Genomic DNA, 20,040 nt, shown 5'->3' with positions numbered 1-20,040 from the left:
CTGGATACCTCAGTAACTGCATAAAACTCTCTTTCTTGGTTTTAGTGTTTCTGTTTTTCCTTTCTGCTCTTTCCATTTGAAAAAAAAATTCCTATTAAACTGATTGCAGAAATTGGGAAAACTCCTAATTTTTCTCATCTCAGTTGTACCTAACCTTGCCACTAATTGTTGAGCACCAAGAAGAAAAAGGTAAAGATTCTTGGTTTTATTTCATGATTGAGCCATTTGACAAAATTGGATAGGAAGAGTGGAAATATTACCTTTGAGGATTTCCTAAAGATATTTGCTGATATCATGAAGTAGTTGGGTTGATATGTCATTATCAGTCAAAGATTATTAACTCAGTGTTTAACCATATCATGCATTTCTTGTGATGCCTGAGTTCTGCCTGGATATAACCCATCTGTGCCATGTTCAGTGTGCATAATCTCAATTAATTTTGATGCCATCAGACCTACAAGCCAGTGAATTGTATTGATATTCACAAATTACCAAGTGGAAATGACTAAATCGATGGAAATGCCCACAAGCTCTCAGAGTTTGTACTTACGCTTAGCTCTAGAAGTCAGTGAGTTGTGTGTGTGATTCAGAGATAAGACGTGCATCTGGAAGCGATCAGCAGTGGTTTGGCTGAACCCGCACTCTGCCAGACCCCCAGTCAGTTCCACAGACAGCCCAGACCATCTGAGTGTTTACATAACACAGATAAAACATACTAATGCTTCACTGGGGATAGATGGTTTCCAGCTAAATTGGCCAGATGTTTTGACGTCTATTAATTCGTAACATGTGCTTAGAAATGGTGTTAATGACTTCAGTATGCTGAGCCCTAATCTGTGCTATGCAGACAACAGATGTTCAGATAGTTACATTAGCATGTATTCAGTCTTCCATTTGATAAAGATTAATTGAGCATCTATTATATGCCAAGTACTGCTAGGAATAAAAGAGAAGGGGATACAGAGGAAAAAGATACTTTAGAGGTGAAGTCAGAGTGGTTTTTATGCACCACGCAGAGAGAAATTACATATTTCACTTACCCACTGTTTAGCCTGCAGTTAGAACACTACCTGCTAAATAGAAGGGCTTGATTAAAGTTTGCTGAATGAGTGAATGAATGAATGAATAAAATGATAGCGATAGGTGGCAAGGGAGAAGAACCAGTCAAGTTTGACCTCCAGGTTTCTTGCTTCAGTGACTGGGTCAATGATATAACTACCCTTTAAAATAGGCCCTACTGGAATGGTAGGAGACTGGGAGGGAAACACTAGGAAGTCAGTTTGGGACATGTGGAGATTGAGGTGCCTGGGACGGTTCAGAGAAAGACCTCCAGAAGGCTATTGAACACATACTTCTAAAGCTCTGGCTTGAAAGAACAGCACAAGAGAGCAATCTGGTAGTCATCAGGATTTGCATGATCATTGAAAGTATGAGAATGGCACAGATCACTGTAGGGAATATATAACATAAACCAATAAGAAGGCACAGAGCAGATACTTGGAGGCACCAGATGGGAGGTGACAGAGTAAGGATCCCATGATGGAAACAGACAGGAAACAACCCGAATGATCAGGAGAGAATTAGGTAATGTGATGTTATGGAAGCCTAGAGAACAGAGCATTCTGAGAAGAAAGGGGTAATCAACAATGTCAGCTATAACCAGGAGGCCCAGTAAGATGAAGACTAAAAACTACAAATTGGAATTAGATTGAAAAACGTCACTGGCAGGAGACAGATTTGATGAGAAGTAAGAAGCCAGATTGTCATGAAAATCCATAGAGTTCTGGATCTCCAAGAATAACTCCAATGCAATCTTTCTCGCCATCCCAATGCCCATTTCAGGAGTCTATCAGTGGTTTGAGAGAGCAAGAGGAGTCACTAAGAATTCTCTCTGGACCCTTGTAGGAATCTTCCAGTCCCTGTCTATGCCTGTAGATAATCTCTTGATTTTGATGTCCTACACTTTCCCCGCCCCTATATCTGTATCCTTTTGGGTTAAATTTGCTGGTTCAGTTCTCTGGTTTCTGGTATCCAGGTTGTGCTTGGACATGCTGCACATTTACGCTTTGCATCCCTAACTCTTGACATGGCACAGGTGTTCTGCTCATTGATTTGGTATATTGGCTTCCTGAACCCAAGTCTCAGTTACCAATGAGGCTTCCTATGCTCTGAGCCTATGGGTGGAATGAAAGTTAGAAAACAGAAAGCCAAGAAGTTTAAATCCCAGGTGGACTATTGAAAGTTGAGATTGTAATAGCAGAAGTAGGTCTTTGAAAGAGACCAAAAATTAAAATGTTGACATTTAGGGGAGGGTGTCCAGAAACTGCAAGGTGAGATTATTGGATGAGTCCTCAACATGGTCATTGGCTCTCTAAGAATAAAGACAAAACATGAGATGTGAATTGAAGACCTAGGAAAATGATCCTTACATTAAAGATCACATTTCCCTGTTCGTTGCATGCTGTATCTAAAAATCTGTTTGTGGGCTTGAGCTCTTATTCATTTAGTTATTTAATAGGCACTCTGTGTTCTAGATCCTGGGGACCCAGTAGTAAGCAGACTTACTTGCTCCTTATCTTCCAGGAGTTTGCCTTTTAAGAGAATGGGGAATGCAGACAATGAACTAAAGTTCTACAAAGGAAGTAGAGATCTATGAATAGGAAGGTGGATAGAATTAACTGCAGAAGGATTATGGAGGTCTATGAAGATTCTACTTGAGTCCTGAGAGGACTATAGATGCAAATAACTAGAAAAAGAGCTTTGCAGACAGAGAAAACAGCTAGTGCAAAGACCCTGAGGTAGGAAAAAGTTTGGAAAAAGCAATAAGGCCCACGTGGCTAGAAAATCACAAGCAGTAAAGAAAGGGGCATGAGATGAAGTTAAAGGAGACAGGAGCAGAGTGCTACAAGGCTGCTGGTTTCTTATTTTATTCCAAGGGAAATGATAGAAAGTTTTTAAGCAGGGCAGGAACATGATCAGATTTCGATTTTTAGGAGATCACTTTGGCTGCCTTCTGGAGAATGGATTCTGGGGGCAACAATGGACTTATCAGGGAGAGACTGAATCTTAGAACTACAATTTACAAGAGGATACCAAAGGGTGAAGTTTTCGTGTCACTGTAAAAATTATTGTGTGAGGTCATTAATAATTTTAACTTGGTTTTTATGACAAGAGATAGGCCAGGGAAGGTGCACCTGCTCTTTCAGAAGCACGCCCCCTCTCAGTGATGGGGTCTGTCCTCAGATATTTTGAAATCCTCAGCCCTGTCTATCCATCCCTTTCACATTCACCCATCCTGGATGGGCATCCCAATCCTGACACTATGCTATTACTCCTCAAGGCTTTTTAGAAGAATTGCCTGGAGAAAGGTATACATTTCTACTTCATTGTATATATTAGTCATTTCTACACTCTAGACTGACTTTGATCATCATTGTTACCATGAAAATAGTGCCAGCTCTGTGAAGACTGAAATCATAGGTAGAATTTCGGTATTTCACACGACAAAGCAGAACGTGAATGCACTTCATTGCCGGGGGTATAGCTAAATATCTACAGCATCGCTAACGCTAACAGAGATCAAGAGTCTGGGGTCGGATACCATGTTGGGAGTGTTGTTCTTATCCTTTCCATTTAATTTCCGCACCAAACTTACAGGGTAAGTGTTTATGCCTCTTTTACAAATGAGGAAATTGTGATTCATAGAGATTAATTAATGCCCTAGAGGACATGTAACCAGTAATAGCAGGGCTACAATTAGAACCCAGTTATGTCTGATTTCAGGGCAAACTGCCTCCCCTCTCCTGGCCTGAGGATAGATGCTGGGTGTCTACCTTCTACTTTGTTTCTGGGTCAGTCAGCTTCAAAACTCTGTGTGTGTGTGTGTGTGTGCGAGCGTGTACTCATGTACATGCGAACACACACCCTCTCAAGATGGGTAGTCACTGAAATTTAGGAATTTTCTGTGAAAACTCCAGGAAATAACCAGATTTTCCTCCAGCTTGTCCTCATGTCCTAGGTAGCATCTCATCCCATGAGTCTCCTGATATGATCGCTGTTTGCATGGCAAAGCCTAAGCTGGGCAGCTGCCATGTCTACCTCATGATAAAATGACAACCCACCATTTGATGCAGTCCCACTTGCAATGGGGAATGTTAAGCCCAGGAGACAAGGAGATGTGGACGGAGTGAAGCTGGCTGGGCAGGAAGAACAAAAGAACCATAGTGGGCTATTGTGTCTTCATCAAACCCAGCTGGGACTTTCCTTAGATCCTGCTCTCTGTGTCCCTAGGGAGAAAAGAAAGAATTCTCATCTGATTGCCCTGATGATCAAAATCCTCATGTTGACCTGATGCTGAGGATCACAGTTTCCTCATACTAAACTGGTTAGTCTTGTAAGTTGTGAGTCTCATGATCCTGGGACAGATCTCTGCAGGACCCAAAATTTGTCCAAATGAGGGCCTGAATGGAAACTCCAGAGAATGAAGTTGGAGCCCTAATTGCTCGACTGACTGCCTTAAGGTCTTGGTCAGCCACTGCTCACCACCAGTTCCCAGTGTTCTCAACTACGCCAGAGCAGGTCTGCCTGAAGGGTCCCTTCACATCCTTTCAGCACTGGCATTCGTCCATTCCATTTCTCAGTCCCCAATGCATGCTGGGAGTCCATGGCTGTACCAGTAAGTTACCCACACTTCAGAATCCCACCCTCCAAATAAACACATGATTCACCAGGAAGTAATGAGGACTCCCATTGTTTAAGATTACCCTAATATAGGAGAATAGTTTAACATAATTATCATCCAATGAACTGTCTTAAAACATCAATATCAAACTCAGCAACAAGTTAAAGCAAAAAATTGAAAAGGTATTTGAGGTAAAATCTTACCTAATTAGACAATGCAATCTACTCCCTCTCGCAGCACTCCAAATAGTTGAGTTTTGGTTATATGAGCTAAACATCATTACAAACATCTTCACACTTCCTCTTCCTTCCTGCTTTCAAGATGGTCATTGTGTTCTGTTGAGTAGTAGTGACCCCTGGGGTTTGGTTTCTTCACTTGAGTTTCTGCTTTCAATGGGCAGTGCCTTTTTTGTGCAAACCGATGTCCACAAGAACTCTCTAAATTCAATCTCATCTTACCTCTGTCATTCACCTGATGAAACCAAGTCACTCCCCATCAAGACGTTCATTTGTCCACTCATTCAGTCATGCGTTATTCAGCTGCTCATTGAGTAAAGGCCAGGTGCCAGGCACTGAGCTGGGGTTGGGGAAAGAGATGAGAAAGGAAATGCAGACTTTCAAAGACCTCATTGTTCCTGGGATCGCCACCAGGTTCATAGCTCAGTGTGAACTTGTTATCTTTATAGCAAGACAGCTTTAGAAAAGGACAGAAAGATGAACCAGGGTAATTGGGGAAGATCTTCCTAAAGAAGTGACTATGAAGCTGAGATCCACAGATAAGTAGGAGATGGGCCAAGGGTGAGGGAGCAAGACCCCAGGAGGAGAGTGATGGCAAGTCCACCATCTCAGCCTGGGTTTCTGCTGCTCAAGAAGAAGCACCTGCTCCTTCTCCCCAGCCCCCCACCCACAATAACTCTGATCTGAAATTCCCACTCAAGATGCCTGAAATATTGGGTATTGGTTTTAAAGAGAAAGAAGGTGTGTGTGTTCTCAGACCTTACTACTTCTGTGATAACCTTCCAAATATCTAATTGTTCATATTCAGTCATGTATGCAGGAAATCACAGGCAGATTTTTCCCCATCTGCAATTTATTTTTAACCATTTTAACATCAGATTAAGTCTTGATGTTCCCTGGATGGGACATCTGCAGGCTTTTTGGGCAGAGAACATGGAGGGCTTTGTCCATTTCCCCGCAGTGCATCTGCACTCTTCCCGTAAACATAGCTTTTTCTGACAATGAATCTCCCCAGGCTCTTCTTAGCCCTGACTCTGAAGATAGCCTCTGAGCTAGGCCAGGGAGAGTCATTAGAGGGGTCTGGTTTTTCACTCTTTTCAGACAGGCAAGTGGATTTGAAGCCTTCGGGGAGTGTTGAGTGAATTAAGTAGGCAATTTAATCCATTAACTGTGACTAATTATCCTTCTTTCCTCTGAAGTTCCAGAGCTAGCCTAAAGTGGGAGAGAGAAAGGTAGAGGTGAGCTTGTGGCTCCCGCAAGATTGTAGGCCTGCAAATGTGTGTTGGTTAGTATAAGACACACACCCTGTGCTTCCCCAATGTTTAATACCCAGATGAAACTTTTCTAAACAAACTGTCCGGACTTGACTTTCACCAGGGACTGACTCATTGTTCACGGAGTCACAAAACTGTGGCCTGAGGAACTAGAAACAATGAACGCATGGCATCTTAAATAGGAGAAGGTTAGTGTACGATATTTTAAATATAGGGAGATACATACTGAAATAAAGAACAAAAGTCTGGATATTTTCCCCCTGACTCCTTTATATGCTTGAACTGGGATCTCAGTTATATTGACCTTGGCACTAATTTGACCAATGACTGGGATAAGATTCTTCAGTGTAAAATTTCTTCATTGAGCTACATCGGATTTTTTCCTTTTCGCCACCAAGGATGTTTTTTACTATTTTTGCCCAGTGCAAGGCATGTGCATGTATGAAGGTTCTTCTTTCCACACAAAACTGTGTTTGACCTGAATAAGTGTGCACACCCACTTTTTACAGCAGTGGGGTAGCATGTGACATAGCCCACCACCATGGCTGCAGCTCTGCACAGGAAGACGAGGGTTACCATTCTCCAGGGATTTCATTCCAGCCCAGAGCAGACACTTAACATTGCTGGTGGCCTTGACTATTCATGCATCTTGGCTATTCATGCATGTGCTTATTTTTACTTCACTTAGGGTCATAAAGGTATTGCCCTGCCTTGTACTTTCTTGGGTATTGACAGAAATTTTTAAAAGGTTTTCTCATATCCCCAAGTCCCAAACTACTGTTGTGAATTCCACATGAGGAACCTCTAGGAGGTACCATTGCATTTTTCCTACTCTGTGACACTTTTATTCCCCAAAAGGATCTCCCACCATGACACATAAGGGCTTTGCAGACATTATATGAGTAACATCCACTCAGGACTTCATATCTCAGTGTGATAAATTCAAAAACAAACACTGGCAATAATAATGGGCCAGAAAAGCTAAATTAATGAGACAATTCCAGCAGAAAAGTGCATGGCAGAGAATTTAAGAGGAGTCTCAAAGACATAGCATGACCTGAGTAGCTGCTTTTCTGGGTTCTGTCCTGCCATACCTGATGAGAATTGTAAGAGAGGCTGGGTTTTGGAAGGTCAGTAATGGTAGCACCATTGGAGCCAAATTAAGGAAAACATCAATAACCAGACTTAATCCTTTGCAGAAAGGACTGAAAAAAAGACTAAGATAGATAGACTTTAAAACACCAAGCATGAGTCATTTATCAGCAATTCGCATTTATAATACTTATTTCCTATTCCTACATGAAAAGAGTTACTTCAGAACCTTACTAAAGATAAACATTTTGGTAATGCTTATATTTCCATTCTCTTCAAATTTATAAAAACACAAACATACATACTCCCCCCCACAAACATGCCCAACCCACACACACTTTCATTGTTTTTTCCCCTGTGGCATTGACATTTCTGAAAAATCTACATCTTAAATGTACACACACACACACACACACACAAAATTGAGTAACTTAGGTCCTGATACATTTGTTGACTCATTTCCTGAGCTTTGTGTATCCATCTTGCTAACCCCAAAGGTCATTTGGTCAGTGCGTAGCAGTTACCTCTCCAGACACAACCTAGTTGACATTTTGGTCCAGTTGTTACAGCGCTACAAGTCCTTTGAGCCACACCTGCCCTGTGGCCCTATACAAAAACCATTAATGTGTCAGAGTCTCCCCAACTCATGAGTCATGTCCTGAGCAAGAATCCTGCCTCTCTCCCTGAACTTACCCCAACCCTCTCACTCATTCCAGCTTGACCTTGAGATGAGGTCAGTGTTGGGGTTTATGTATATAATCCACACATCACAACAGATGTGATATTTTAAAAGTTAAACTTCAATTGGCCGCTTACCTCAAATCATGTGGCTTCAAAGTGACCCCATCTGAGCGGTTGTGCCAAGTTCTCTTTCAGCCAGTTCTACGTAAGTGTAGGGACCTTTTTGATTGAAAATGGCACAAGTTCAGTGACTCAAGCACATTCCCAACCTGAGATGAGCATCTATCTGAGAAACTCAAAGGATATTATCAGAGTAAGAAATCCTGAATTAGCTTAATAGAGGATCAGCTGATGAGAGCCAGACAAGATTCTTAGGCAGGACAGAATCTGTGTCAGACATCGCTTATCCTTGGTTAACCTGGCTCTGAGCTCTGGGGACAAAATCTGGGATGCCTGTGATTCCCTCTGTGGACCTTGAGCACTCTTATCCTGAAAGCTCTGCCCTGTCACCTGGATTTGTGGTTGGTCTGGAAGTTCAGCCACAGCTGACCATTTGCCCATACCTCATCCAAAGAGGACCAAAACCAGTAAGTGTCCAAGACCATGAGCCTCTGGTAAGATAAACTGAGGCAAGAAGCAAAGCATTAAGTGTCAGACAAATCATACTGGGAAAAGAGCTTAGCATGTCTAAGACCTAAACCCCCAAATGAAGAAACTGTCTTAATGATCTGGTTTATCAGTATTCATAGACAGGTCAAGAGTGAGGCTGTGGGCTTCATATAAGTAGCTAAAAAATTCTTCTTTTGGGATCTACCAGAAGGAGGGGGACCTCCCACATCATTGTTTTAGTCTCTTAATCATAGATTTCAGGACACAAAATGACAAAGGACAATGAAAGAATTTCATACAATGTTAGTTCCTCATTAAGTATACAATCCGGACAATGTTCGCAAGCTTTCTGTTCAGCCCAAACCTGGAAAGCAATGATTGTCCAGATTCTGGGCTCCAGACCCATGTCTGAGTGTTCATGGCTGAGGCTTAGGAAGCAAGTTCCACATGGTTGCTGGAATTCAGCACAGTCTGACTGGAAACTTCTGGACTATTATTTCAGCAAACAGAATTCTGCCCCCTTGTTATTTCATTTCTTCAAGCAGAAGCTAGGAGTCTATGAAAATTACTGAAATCTTTCCCCATAGTGATACTACATAGACCTTTCCTGCAAGAATATCTCATTGGCCATTAGTTGGCTTTGTTTGGAGGACAGATTATAGTGACATAAATATCCCAAATATAAAAGAGAAGTGTTATCCCTAACCAAATCACTGTCGGGCATGTAATCTGAATGTGATTTTTCATTTTCTCTCAGTACAGATGGGAAAACTTACAACAATCTTGACTAACACTGCATAACCTCACTTAGGGAGGATGGTTCAGAAAAGAGTCTGAACAAAAACTAAGACAGATAGACTTCTTAAAACACCAAACATGAGTCATTTATCAGCAACTCACATTTATAATACTTATTTCCTATTCCCAGTTTGCTAACACTAACGTTCCTATAAGAAGGAAGAAGTGTTAGCAGTGGGTTCCAGGAAACCCCATAGGGATATTTTCCCAAGGGTCCCCCAACTCAGTACTTACCAAGATGCCACTTAGAGCTTCCTTACCAGGGAAACAAGAAGTACCACATTCCAGGGAAATCTCTGTTCCCTTATCTCTAGATTGAAGGGGGAAAGTTGTGTCTCTTTCAAATACAACAAACATTACCCCCGAAGAAGCCCTGAATGCAAATCATTCTGGATTAGCTCACCTCAGACTTTTCTAAGAAGTGACCTTAGGAGGGGCGCCTGGGTGGCTCAGTGGGTTAAAGCCTCTGCTTTTGGCTCAGGTCATGATCCCAGCATCCTGGGATCGAGCCCCACATCGAGCCCCACATCGGGCTCTCTGCTCAGCAGGGAGCCTGCTTCCCCCCCTCTCTCTGCCTGCCTCTCTGCCTACTTGTGATCTCTGTCTGTCAAATAAATAAATAAAATCTTTAAGAAAAAAGTGACCTTGGGAGGTCACTTTTTTAAAAAGGCAGGTGCTTTCTCTTCTGGGGTTGGGATCAAGGGTTTTAATAAACACAGAAAAAAAAATAGCCCTATTACATGCAGCTGGGCGCTCTTATTCAGGCTTAGTGTTTGTCCCTGGCCATTTCTTCTCACATTTGGCTGGTTTGACCCAGGAAGTGGGGTTGGAACTGAGTGAGGCAGAAGCCTCTGCCTTTTGCACAACTCAAACTGTGCAGGTGGCAAGTCTGACATAGAGCTGAAGAGACCTCGAGGGCAAGCACAGGGAGATGCTGCCAGGGAGGCAATGCAGGAGTGAAACAGGAGTTGGTTGAGGAACCCTCGGCCTTACTTGCTTCTGAGGGCAGGCTCCAGCCTGAGCCTGGAAGCAAGTAAGGTCTTGGGAAAAGATAAAATCCCTCAGCATAAGAGGGGAAGGCGCTGAGTCTGCTGGACTCGGCATTGTCTCTGGGTCTTTCCCAGCAACAAGCTGGCCCATACTGTAGGGCCCCAGTCACAAGCGCCTACAGCTCAATCTCGGGACTGCCATGTCCCTCTCCCAGAGGCACTCTCAATGATGACTTCAACCTCCACTTGAGGCTGTCCTGTGGCAAACACTCAAGCTGACGTGAATCCAGGCTTTGGTCTTGGTCATCTGTGACCTCTGGTGCCTCAGTGGCCAGCACTGCGAGAGAGTAAGAGGGTGGTGCATTCTCTAAATTCCAAAAACCTGGATAAAACCTCATGTTGAGGGGCACCTGGGTGGCTCAGTTGTTTAAAGCCTCTGCCTTCAGCTCAGGTCATGATCTCAGGGTCCTGGGATCGAGCCTTGTGTTGGGCTGTCTGCTCAGCGGAGAACTTGCTTCCCTTCCTCTCTCTGCCTGCCTCTCTGCCTCTGTCAAATAAATAGATAAAATCTAAAAAAAAAAAAAAAAAAAAAAAGAAAGAAAGAAACAACCTCATGTTAACAAGCATCATAAGGCTGCATTTCAATGATATGCTCTTGGCTGGAATTATATTCAACCATGTCCTAATGACTTTTACCTCCTACTCATCAAACACTAGGCATTTGATTGAATGGTAGAAAAAGAAACCATGTTTCATTTAATAAATACAGTTTGCTAAACAGAATATTTCCCAATTGGAGTCCACTTGGGAGAGAATAAGAAAAATATAACAGAACTTTTGATAGCAAGAGTTTGGAAACAATGCCCTTATTGATGCCCTATATAGGCTCTCAACCTTATACCACTCATTCATGCACATAGGCATGCATTCACTCCACATGTACTTATTAAGAACCTACCAAATGTTCCAGATTCTCAAGTTTCAGTTATAGATAAAACACAGTGCCTGACTCTCAAGGAGATCATAGCCTAGAGGAACAGATAAACACAGAGCTAGGCAACCCCCATACACCACAGTAACCGCTGTGCTGAGAATAAGTGCAGGCTCAAGCAGGTTTTCTGGAGAAGGTGATGTCTAATTGGATTTTAAAACAGTGGTAGGGCATGCAGGTTAGATGCTCCATGTTCAAAGGCATGAACTAGAATGGGTTGAGTAATTGTTTGGTAGGTCATATTATGGCAGGTGTCTAGGCTCCAACACAAGGTCACATGTCATTTGCATTAGGTCTGATTCTATACACTAGAAGGTGGACATGTGGAAAGAAGTTAATAGAATCTTAGTAATCAGAGCAGGACCCCAGGTGATGTGAACAAAAACAGGGAAGAACTTTAGACCAATGTTTCCCAAATGATATTTCATGGAACATGTAGAGGTGATTCGAGCCAAAAAGCATTTTGTGTTCTAAATTTGGAAAATGCAAAGTTTTAAAATCTCACTTACGCAGAACTTATCATTACCTCCAGTTCAGTAACGCATACTATGAGTCTCTCAACAAAACATGTCCTTAGTGGCTACGATGACAATGAACCATAATGGATCCATATTTCCTAAACAGATTGGTCCGCAGAACCATTTTGTAAAGAAGCCTCCCTTCATTCCTTCATTCAAAAAACTTCTTCTTTTCTAATCAAGTTTTTTGGACAGCAGTTAACTAGGAGAATTAGTGATGACCTCCCCATGTGCCAACATCACGACTACATCACAACTACATCATTGGATTTGCAGTATCTCCAAGGATGGTTTAGAGGGTGTTTTGCAATTGAAGTATGTGATCCATAAGAACTACAATGTTTCTGACTCAACTTGATGTTTCTGGAGCATACACCTCAGCCAGAAATCTTACTGGGAAGGATGTATTTGCTGCCACAACCTGATGAAGGAATACCAAAGTTTGTGGCCATCCATGAAATAAGAGGACAGTAGGGAAAAAAAATATATATATATTTTCACTCTGTATGTCTTAAAAGACAATTCCCAAAGAAAAGTCATGGACCAAAATGACTGTGAGCTTAAGAGGATCTATGGCTTACCCTCCCCCACACACACACCATTATGATGCAGTCTACAAAAACACACCTGGGACTTGTGATGCTGATTTTCACCCAAACCCCCAGATTCTCAGGCAGACCCTATGTTCAGAAACTTGGGAGAAGGGACTTTGGTTCTCATCTGGGCTTTGATCCGTCCTAAGTTACTATGAGTAAAGAAGTCATTGAAATGCACTAGGAGAGTATGGATCTCAGCTAGGCTAAATCTCAGGGTTGCAGTGCCTTTTTTGTGAAGTGACTCAGATATGAGAGGCCAGACCAGTAGCAATCTTTGATGTTTCCCAACATTGTTGCTCCACTCGGACCTCCCAAATATCTGGAAATAGCAGCTAAGGTAAATAAATGAGAATACTACACACCTACAGTTGTATATAAGCATAATATGTATTTCAGTTATATGCTGAAACATATTCAGATATATGTATTCAATTGTGTGTGTGTGTGTTATTCTCAGGCTTTTTCCATTTCCTTCCATTTCATCCATTTGTTTTCCTATTCCTAGCCAACTGCTTAAGTTGTTTACATAAAAGAACAATCTCGACATTTAGGAGGTCAATTGCAGTTGGAATCCTATTTGAAAGCTTGTGCTATTTTTTAATATGATCCTAATCTTGCTCCCACTGCAGCTGTCAATCTCAAAAAGAGAAAAAGGCATATTCTATTAAAAACAACTGGTTCCATAATGACTCTAAATCTGCAAATGAGACCCATTACTCACTTCCCCAGTACTATTACAAATGAATCCCCATGAAGTATCAGCATATGGATTTTTGGTGTTGGCAACCATATCCCACTTGGTCAAATCTTAGTGGTCATCACTAATGGAGGAGGAGAGGTATACCAGATCATCTCAAACCACAGTCACCTCCAAAGCTAGTCATGCTTTATAGTGGTGCATGAGGGGTGAGTGAAAGCAGATGGTTTCCTTCCCTAATTCCAGTTTGCTTGATTTCTTGAGTTAATGCTGGTCTTCCCGTGAGCCTATACACCCAGAAGCTGCGAGGTGGGTACCAGAGAGATTGCTGGTCAAACAGCAGGTATGATGGTCCTATGTCATTGACAAAATGAACAATCAGGAAAGGGTCCACTGAACACTGACTGCTGCGATAAAATTCTAGGGGTATAACTGCAAAGAATAAAAATAATTGTCTGGAGAAGAAAAGAATTCTCCATCACAGCACCACAGACATGTTGATACAAGGGCTCATTCCCAGCTTTGAACTATAATCTGCTAGCCATGATGAAAACGAGAGAGGTGCTTCCACACTCCTCTTTTATTTGAAGGAGGCACAAAGCTGTTAGAATTTTGTGGGGGTTGGAAAGCTCTGACAGGTGACTCAACTGGTCTCTGCCTTCAGAAGTGGCCAATGATACAGGCAACCAAGGAGCAACATGTATTTCTGGTTTTTGAAAGGACTGCTTATAGGCCAGAATTGATCTCTTGTGATATGTTCATGAGTCCCGATCAACATAATAAAAAAAATGCACAGTTATCCATTAATTTAAATGCATCCAACGCAAAGGACTGTTTTGTTTTGTTGTTTTTTTTTTTTTTTTTCCGAGAGTATAGCATTCTCGTTGAAAAAAACAAAAGTCCTTTATGTTATGAAGTGGTGGTCACCTCAGAGAACTGTCATGGCACTGGTGGCTGCTGTTGTAATTTATATAAATCAGTCCCAAAAGTAGTTTTGAAATTCCCCTTCTCTGTGAAACACAGAGGTTCGAGAGCCAGTGAAGGGCTGAGGGACTGGGAGAGTAGGTCGGATCAATTTTGTTCCAGGAAGGAAAAGTGAGAAAAATAAAAATGAGAGGGAAAAATATATATATACCCAATGATGAGGGCACTGAGCCAATATTTAGCAAATTCCACATCCAGCTGTTTGACCCCAGCTCCAGGCAGTTGCTGGGGGGTGGGTGGGGAGCATCTTGGCATCTCAAAGCCAGAGGGTGAAAGTGCGTCCCCAAACAACAGCAGCATGGGTATTTTCCCTCCTCCTCTGAAAGATGGAGAACTAAATCTTGTCATTTTCCAAACTATGTGGGAAGAATTTCTGCCCAAGAAACCAGTGGGGGTGCACAGTGTGGCTGACAATGCAGATGCCTTTGCCTTCTGAGATGCTGTTGTAACAGCATTTAGTCCCAGGGTCTCAAGTCCTCTGGTCCTGCATGGTTCCTGCTGTTCAATTTTCTGGAACATTGGTCCCTGCTTCCTTCTCCTGCTCCAGCTCACCTCCTCACCTCTCAGCCTGCCATTCCTCCCTCTAACATCTATCTTTTTCTCTGCAATAGCCTCCTTGGTATTCAGAGCTGAGATTAACTGCTTCAGTGTCCTACAAGCATGTACCTTACTTTCTTATGTTGGCACATGCAACTCCATCCTTTATCCTGGGGCTGGAGAATGGGTTTCAGTAAATTCTACTAGTGATGAAGCCCTACTATGGAATTCCTTAGAGGCCTTAACTTCAGGTCTCATTAAATATCCACATGAAAGTTAAAATAAAGAGTCTAACAGTGCCAGAGGAAGAACTCTTAATGGAGTGGGCTAGAAGTTCTCTGTGAGCTCAAAGGCCCTGACTACTGGCTCTGGAGTCAGGATCTGACCCCACTGTAGACGAGCTGATGACTCTTGAGCACATGTCTCTGAGGCTCAAGGACACATGAAGGGTTCGGGCAAGAGGGCATCCCAGGTGCTCCTACAGGCTGCCACTTCATGACTCCATCACCTGATCCCAGTCTAGTCTGTGGTCTAAGTGTGACCAGAGTGGGAGGCTGCCAAAGCAAAGCAGACGAGGTGAGCGTGGACAGAGAGGCTCTCTGTACTCTACAAATGCACCTTATCCTAGACTTTTCCCCCAGGAAATCTCCTGGAGGAGATCAGCATCCCTGTCCCCATATCCCTTCGGCTCCGACTCCCACTAGTTTGTCAGCGCAGTTGTCTTCAATTGGAGCTGTGAGCAAGCATTACATTTGGCTCAGTCCAGCGAGTTGGTGTTATTACCTGCAGCTGAAACAGCAGGAGACAGAGACCTCCGTGTCACACCTGGAGGATCTTCACAAGCCAGTGCTGTTGCTGCGTCCCTGTGACCAACCAGGATGGCCACGCCTTTCCCCACCTCCTGCTGTTTAACCCCTGGGAAATGGTGAGAGGCTGCCGCTGCTTGCATTTTTTTGCCTAAAAGGAATGAAGCACATATATCTATATCAACATATAGATATATAATGATCGATGGAGGAAAAAACATATCTGTGCACAATCTAACAATCTTCTAATTTAAGGAGGAGGTCCTGGCACGTTTGGCTCTTTGTCCACAAGGAATGCCAAAATTTAAAAAAATGCAAGCCCTGGGTCTCCCAGTCTCTCCACCACCATTAAAGGAAAGACCACATGAAAGTGTGGACTCTGCTCGGTGAGAGATTATCTTTTCTGTGGGCTTTCTAGCTATTTTAATTTCTGTTATTTCTGGTGGTTCTCTTTCTCTCATACCAGCCATGTGCCTGGTTAGAGAAAGGGTCTTGGTTAACATCTCCAAGCCAACAACTCTTTAAATACCTGAACCAAAGGAATTCAGTGCGCCTACCTAGAGGAAAGGCAAGTGTCCCTCCTGATGTGATATTTTGTGTTTCTCTGAAGCGAATGCTGATTGACCAACTTCTGTAGGTTTCACTGAATACAACTGCATGCATGGAGTGCTATTACTGTTTGCAATGCAACCTGATCTAAAAACATTGCATTTCTTTTTAATCCAAAGGGGACTAGCAGGTTTATCGTGTTTGCATGTGCTTTCCCCCTAGACTCTGGCTGCCCTAACAAGAAATTCAATAAATCTACTTCCAAACCATCTTGCACAAGCTTTGCATGTCCAGTCTGGGCCTGAGGAAATTAACAAGAGAATAGAACATACCATCGACTTGCGGAGTGGCGATAAATTGAGAAGAGAGCATATCAAGCCATTCTCACTGATGTTTAAAGACTCCAGCCTGGAGCACAAGGTAGAGCTGGGTCTCCATAGTGGCTCTTTTTCTGAAGTGACTTGTCATAAATGTTCGTGGGACCAGAGAGAGAGCCCAGGGGCTGTGGTGTTGGTGGTGTGTTTGTCGTTGGTTTGGTTTGGTTCGGTACTGTCTTTTCTTTTTCTCTTTGCAAATCATGAGTAGACTGAAGGCCATGAACGGAGATGCTGGTTAGAGAAAGAGGGCCTCAGCTTTGCTTTTCAAAAAGAAGATAACTAAAAGAACAGAGGAGTTTCCTCGACTTCGAGATTTTTAACCCCAAGGGACATTAGCACTCACTTGCTTTTGCTTTTAGGAGAACTCATGTCAGTTGTAACCCTTGTCACATAATGTATGAGAACACCCAATACCCGGACACAAGCATTAGTGATAAAGACTGCCTTTCTTAGATTACAGATAACCCTTCTCCCATTTTCCTAGTTGTCTGCTGGCTCAGAGGCCTCCTGATTAGGCATAGTGGAAAGGCAGTGGGTGGCGGATTCAGCATTGGGTTGGGATTTCAACTCCGCCACTTCCTTGCCATGTGACCTTCAGTAAATGAGGTAGCCTCTCTGAGCACGAGTTTCTCAATGCACAATGAGGATCATGGATGTGCCTCCTACTGGGGCTATTATGAGAGGCTCCAGGCAACGCCTTGATTAGGTTAAGTGTTCAAAAACGGCAGCCATCACGATACTGATAATAATATTTTCCCATGCATCTCCCCCACCCTAGCTCTAAACTGTAAAGGGTTGTGGGGAGGCAGGCACTGTCCCTGCTTAACTGGGCTGCTCCTCTGCACTGATGGAAGCTGACAGACCTTCCTTGACTGAGCACAGGAGGTGCCTGGCCTCTGCAGGAGCCTCAGGCAAAAACAGCAGGGAATTTGCAAGCAAATTTCAGGAGTTTGATTCAATACTTTGCAAAGCTCCAGTGAGCAATTTTTTTGTTACTTTGCTCAGCTTCCTGGGACATTCTGCTTTCCTCGATTTGGAGAATTCACACTTCTGTGCACATACACCATTCCCAGTGAGTTTCTGTTATTAACTAACTAAAGGTTGCAAACTTCAAAATTCATATCTTCCCCTCTAGTTCATAATTTGAAATGGATTGTGTCTGTGTACTAACAAAGAGAAGAAACATTTTGTCTCACTCAATACCCTCTCCCCAAATAAAAAGTAGGCTTTTCTTTTTTGTAATATATTTAAGGGGCTTGATGTCCAAATTAAATGCAGTTTATGTCCTGGTTCCCACATTGAAGGAGTTAGGAAGAGCTGGTTGGTCTAGCAGAGAATCTTCCAAGTTAGCCTGGGTAAATACCTAGGTCCAGAGCTGTACAAAACCCTTTGTTCATTCTTGCTAAAAAAGTACTTGCTTCACTAATGACCTGACCCTGCAGACTGTAGATAATTTTTAATGTGTTTTATTCAATAGCAGCTGCGTCTCATCTGGGGGACCTGGTGTTAGAACAGGAGTGGATGTGGGGGCAGGAGGAGCCACAGTGTGCCTGAGGTTGATATCTAGGTCCAGGAGAGGTTCTTCTAGGAGAAGCATTTCAGGGTAGCATCCTGAAATGACATGTGGGGATTTGCCCACTGACTGTCCAGCCTTGCACTATCCAGTGCTGTCTCTGCCTTTCATGGGTTCCCCACAGTAAGGACAGTGGGGCACATCAGAAAACGTTCTCTCCCCTCCTGTCACAGAGACACTCCTCATTGAATTGCATTCTGAGAGTCTTTCGAGGGCTGCATTGCTGTCAAGCAGAGAAGGTATAGTAAGTAATAACCATTAGGTGTTTACCAAATGCCAAGCACTCTTCTAAGCTGTGAGCACAAATTCACTTACAATGACATCGTGAAGTAAGTGTTCTTAGGAGCCTCACCTTACACTTGAGGAAGTGGAGACAGAGAAATGATTAGGTGGCCCACCCAAACTCCACCTGTCTGTAGAGGAACTTCTATTTGAGCCTTCTGGGAGCCCCCAGCTGCTGCCTGGTCTGTTCACCACACTGCCTCCCTGAGCGCCCTGAGGCTTGTTCTCTCCCAGGCCCTCACAGAAAGGCGACAATCCTGTGCTATCCCCATTCACTCCTCTTTGAACTTTGGATGGGGCAGGAGGCAGGGGCCAGGTGTCTTCAAGGCCATAAGGTTCTAGAACTGGAGAATAATGTTCATCTACTCTGTGCCTGGTGTTTATGTCTATCAGTTGATGGCCTCCTCAGAGAAACATTGCTATCCTGCTAACAAAAAAGAAAACCAGCCGTTTAGAGGTTAAATAGAGGTCATAGATCTCAAAATCTGGCTACAGTATTCTGTTGACTCTAAGGTACCATCATCCGTGAAATGCTCCATTTTCTATGGAGCACTAAGAAAGAAAAACCCAATATGGGGAGTCTGGAAGAAACTTCTCCCAGTAACCTGGGCTTACCCTGCAGGTAAAGATGGACAGAAAAAAATCCAACCCTCACACCCATCCCCTGGGACTGGTTAGGAAAAGAAAAAAAGGAGAAGAAAAAGAAAAAGAAAAAAAAAAAAAAAAAAACCTCTCCAAGAGTTTAAGCTCCAAAATGGAATCCACATAGCTTTGCCGCCTGATTTCACACACTGAATATGGTCTTTAAAAAAACCTGAGGCAGGGAATTGAATGTGAAGTGGTCCCGGGTTGATACTGCCCCCTGCTGACCAGCAGAAGCAATCACAAGCGTCTCTGAAAGAACTCGAGGCTTTACCACTCCTTGGAGAGTAAGATGCATTCTGGTTTCAGAGACGTTTAGAATTGTGCATCACAGGATTGTTGTAGTATATACAGCGTCTGTGACTCGAAAGATCTCTTTCCTCCCACTGCCCTACCACGCTTCTTTGGAGCAAGTTTACTCCCTAGAAACTTGTTTTCTGAAGGGAAAACAGGAAAGGGAAACATGGATTTTTACCTCTGGAATTTTGTGGGGAAGAAAAGGCTTCATTCGGTTTGAACAATGAAGATGTGTGAACAAGGGAATTATTTTTCCCTTTCCACCTTTGTAGTGAGTTAGAGGACGGAAAACTCCTTCGAAATGTCATTCAGACATTCTCTGGTCACATTCCCTTATAAAAAGGGGCACCCCTACAAACAGTGTTCTGTGAAATAGGACCTTAACTACCTCGTGGTGTTGCACAAATACCTGTTAAATGAATGAAGACGCAGGCTAAGGAGCAGTTTAGAGGAGACTGTCTTGACTCCTGGTAAGCTGGTCTCGGGATATTTTTAGAACTCTAAAAGCCAAAAGGCATGAGTCAGTGTTGATATGACTCTTAGCAGTGGAGCTTCAGGAGAGAAGACTGAAGTTCTGCTCACATCCTTCCATGTCACCTCATGGTGGTACACACGCACTCTCACACACACACGCTTACACCCCCACACACTCCCCCTTTCTCACACACTTACACACTGGCACTCTCACACACGTACACACATAAAGGAATCTTTTGAGTTGAGCAGCGTGTTCATGACCCGTGGCATCACCAGTATTGTGCAGCATGTAGTTCGTGTCCCTTTCGGGTCCTCCTCCCTCGCTCCCCTCTCTGGTCCTCTGTTTCTGCATCT

The 20,040-nt window shown here is 43.2% G+C and overlaps 1 protein-coding gene across 3 annotated transcripts in view; it reads left to right on the top strand.

Moving 5' to 3' along the window:
* The window catches only part of ADCY8 (adenylate cyclase 8), a 221,171-nt gene that overhangs the window by 122,649 nt on the left and 78,482 nt on the right, over positions 1-20,040 (top strand). For 2 of the 3 annotated variants that reach the window (XM_004743567.3, XM_004743566.3), the window contains exon 8: positions 16,261-16,458. The exons of the other annotated variant lie outside the window; for it this stretch is intronic. In XM_004743567.3, coding sequence (XP_004743624.1) covers positions 16,261-16,458 — 198 coding nt within the window. The remainder of the gene's footprint in view (positions 1-16,260; positions 16,459-20,040) is intronic. 3 annotated transcript variants of the gene reach the window in all.

Source organism: Mustela putorius, unplaced genomic scaffold (assembly GCF_011764305.1).
Source record: "Mustela putorius furo isolate JIRA1106 unplaced genomic scaffold, ASM1176430v1.1 tig00000228_pilon_pilon_pilon, whole genome shotgun sequence".
NCBI lineage: Eukaryota > Metazoa > Chordata > Mammalia > Carnivora > Mustelidae > Mustela > Mustela putorius.
The sequence above is the reverse complement of the archived record's forward strand: the minus strand, read 5'-3'. Positions and strand labels throughout refer to the sequence as shown.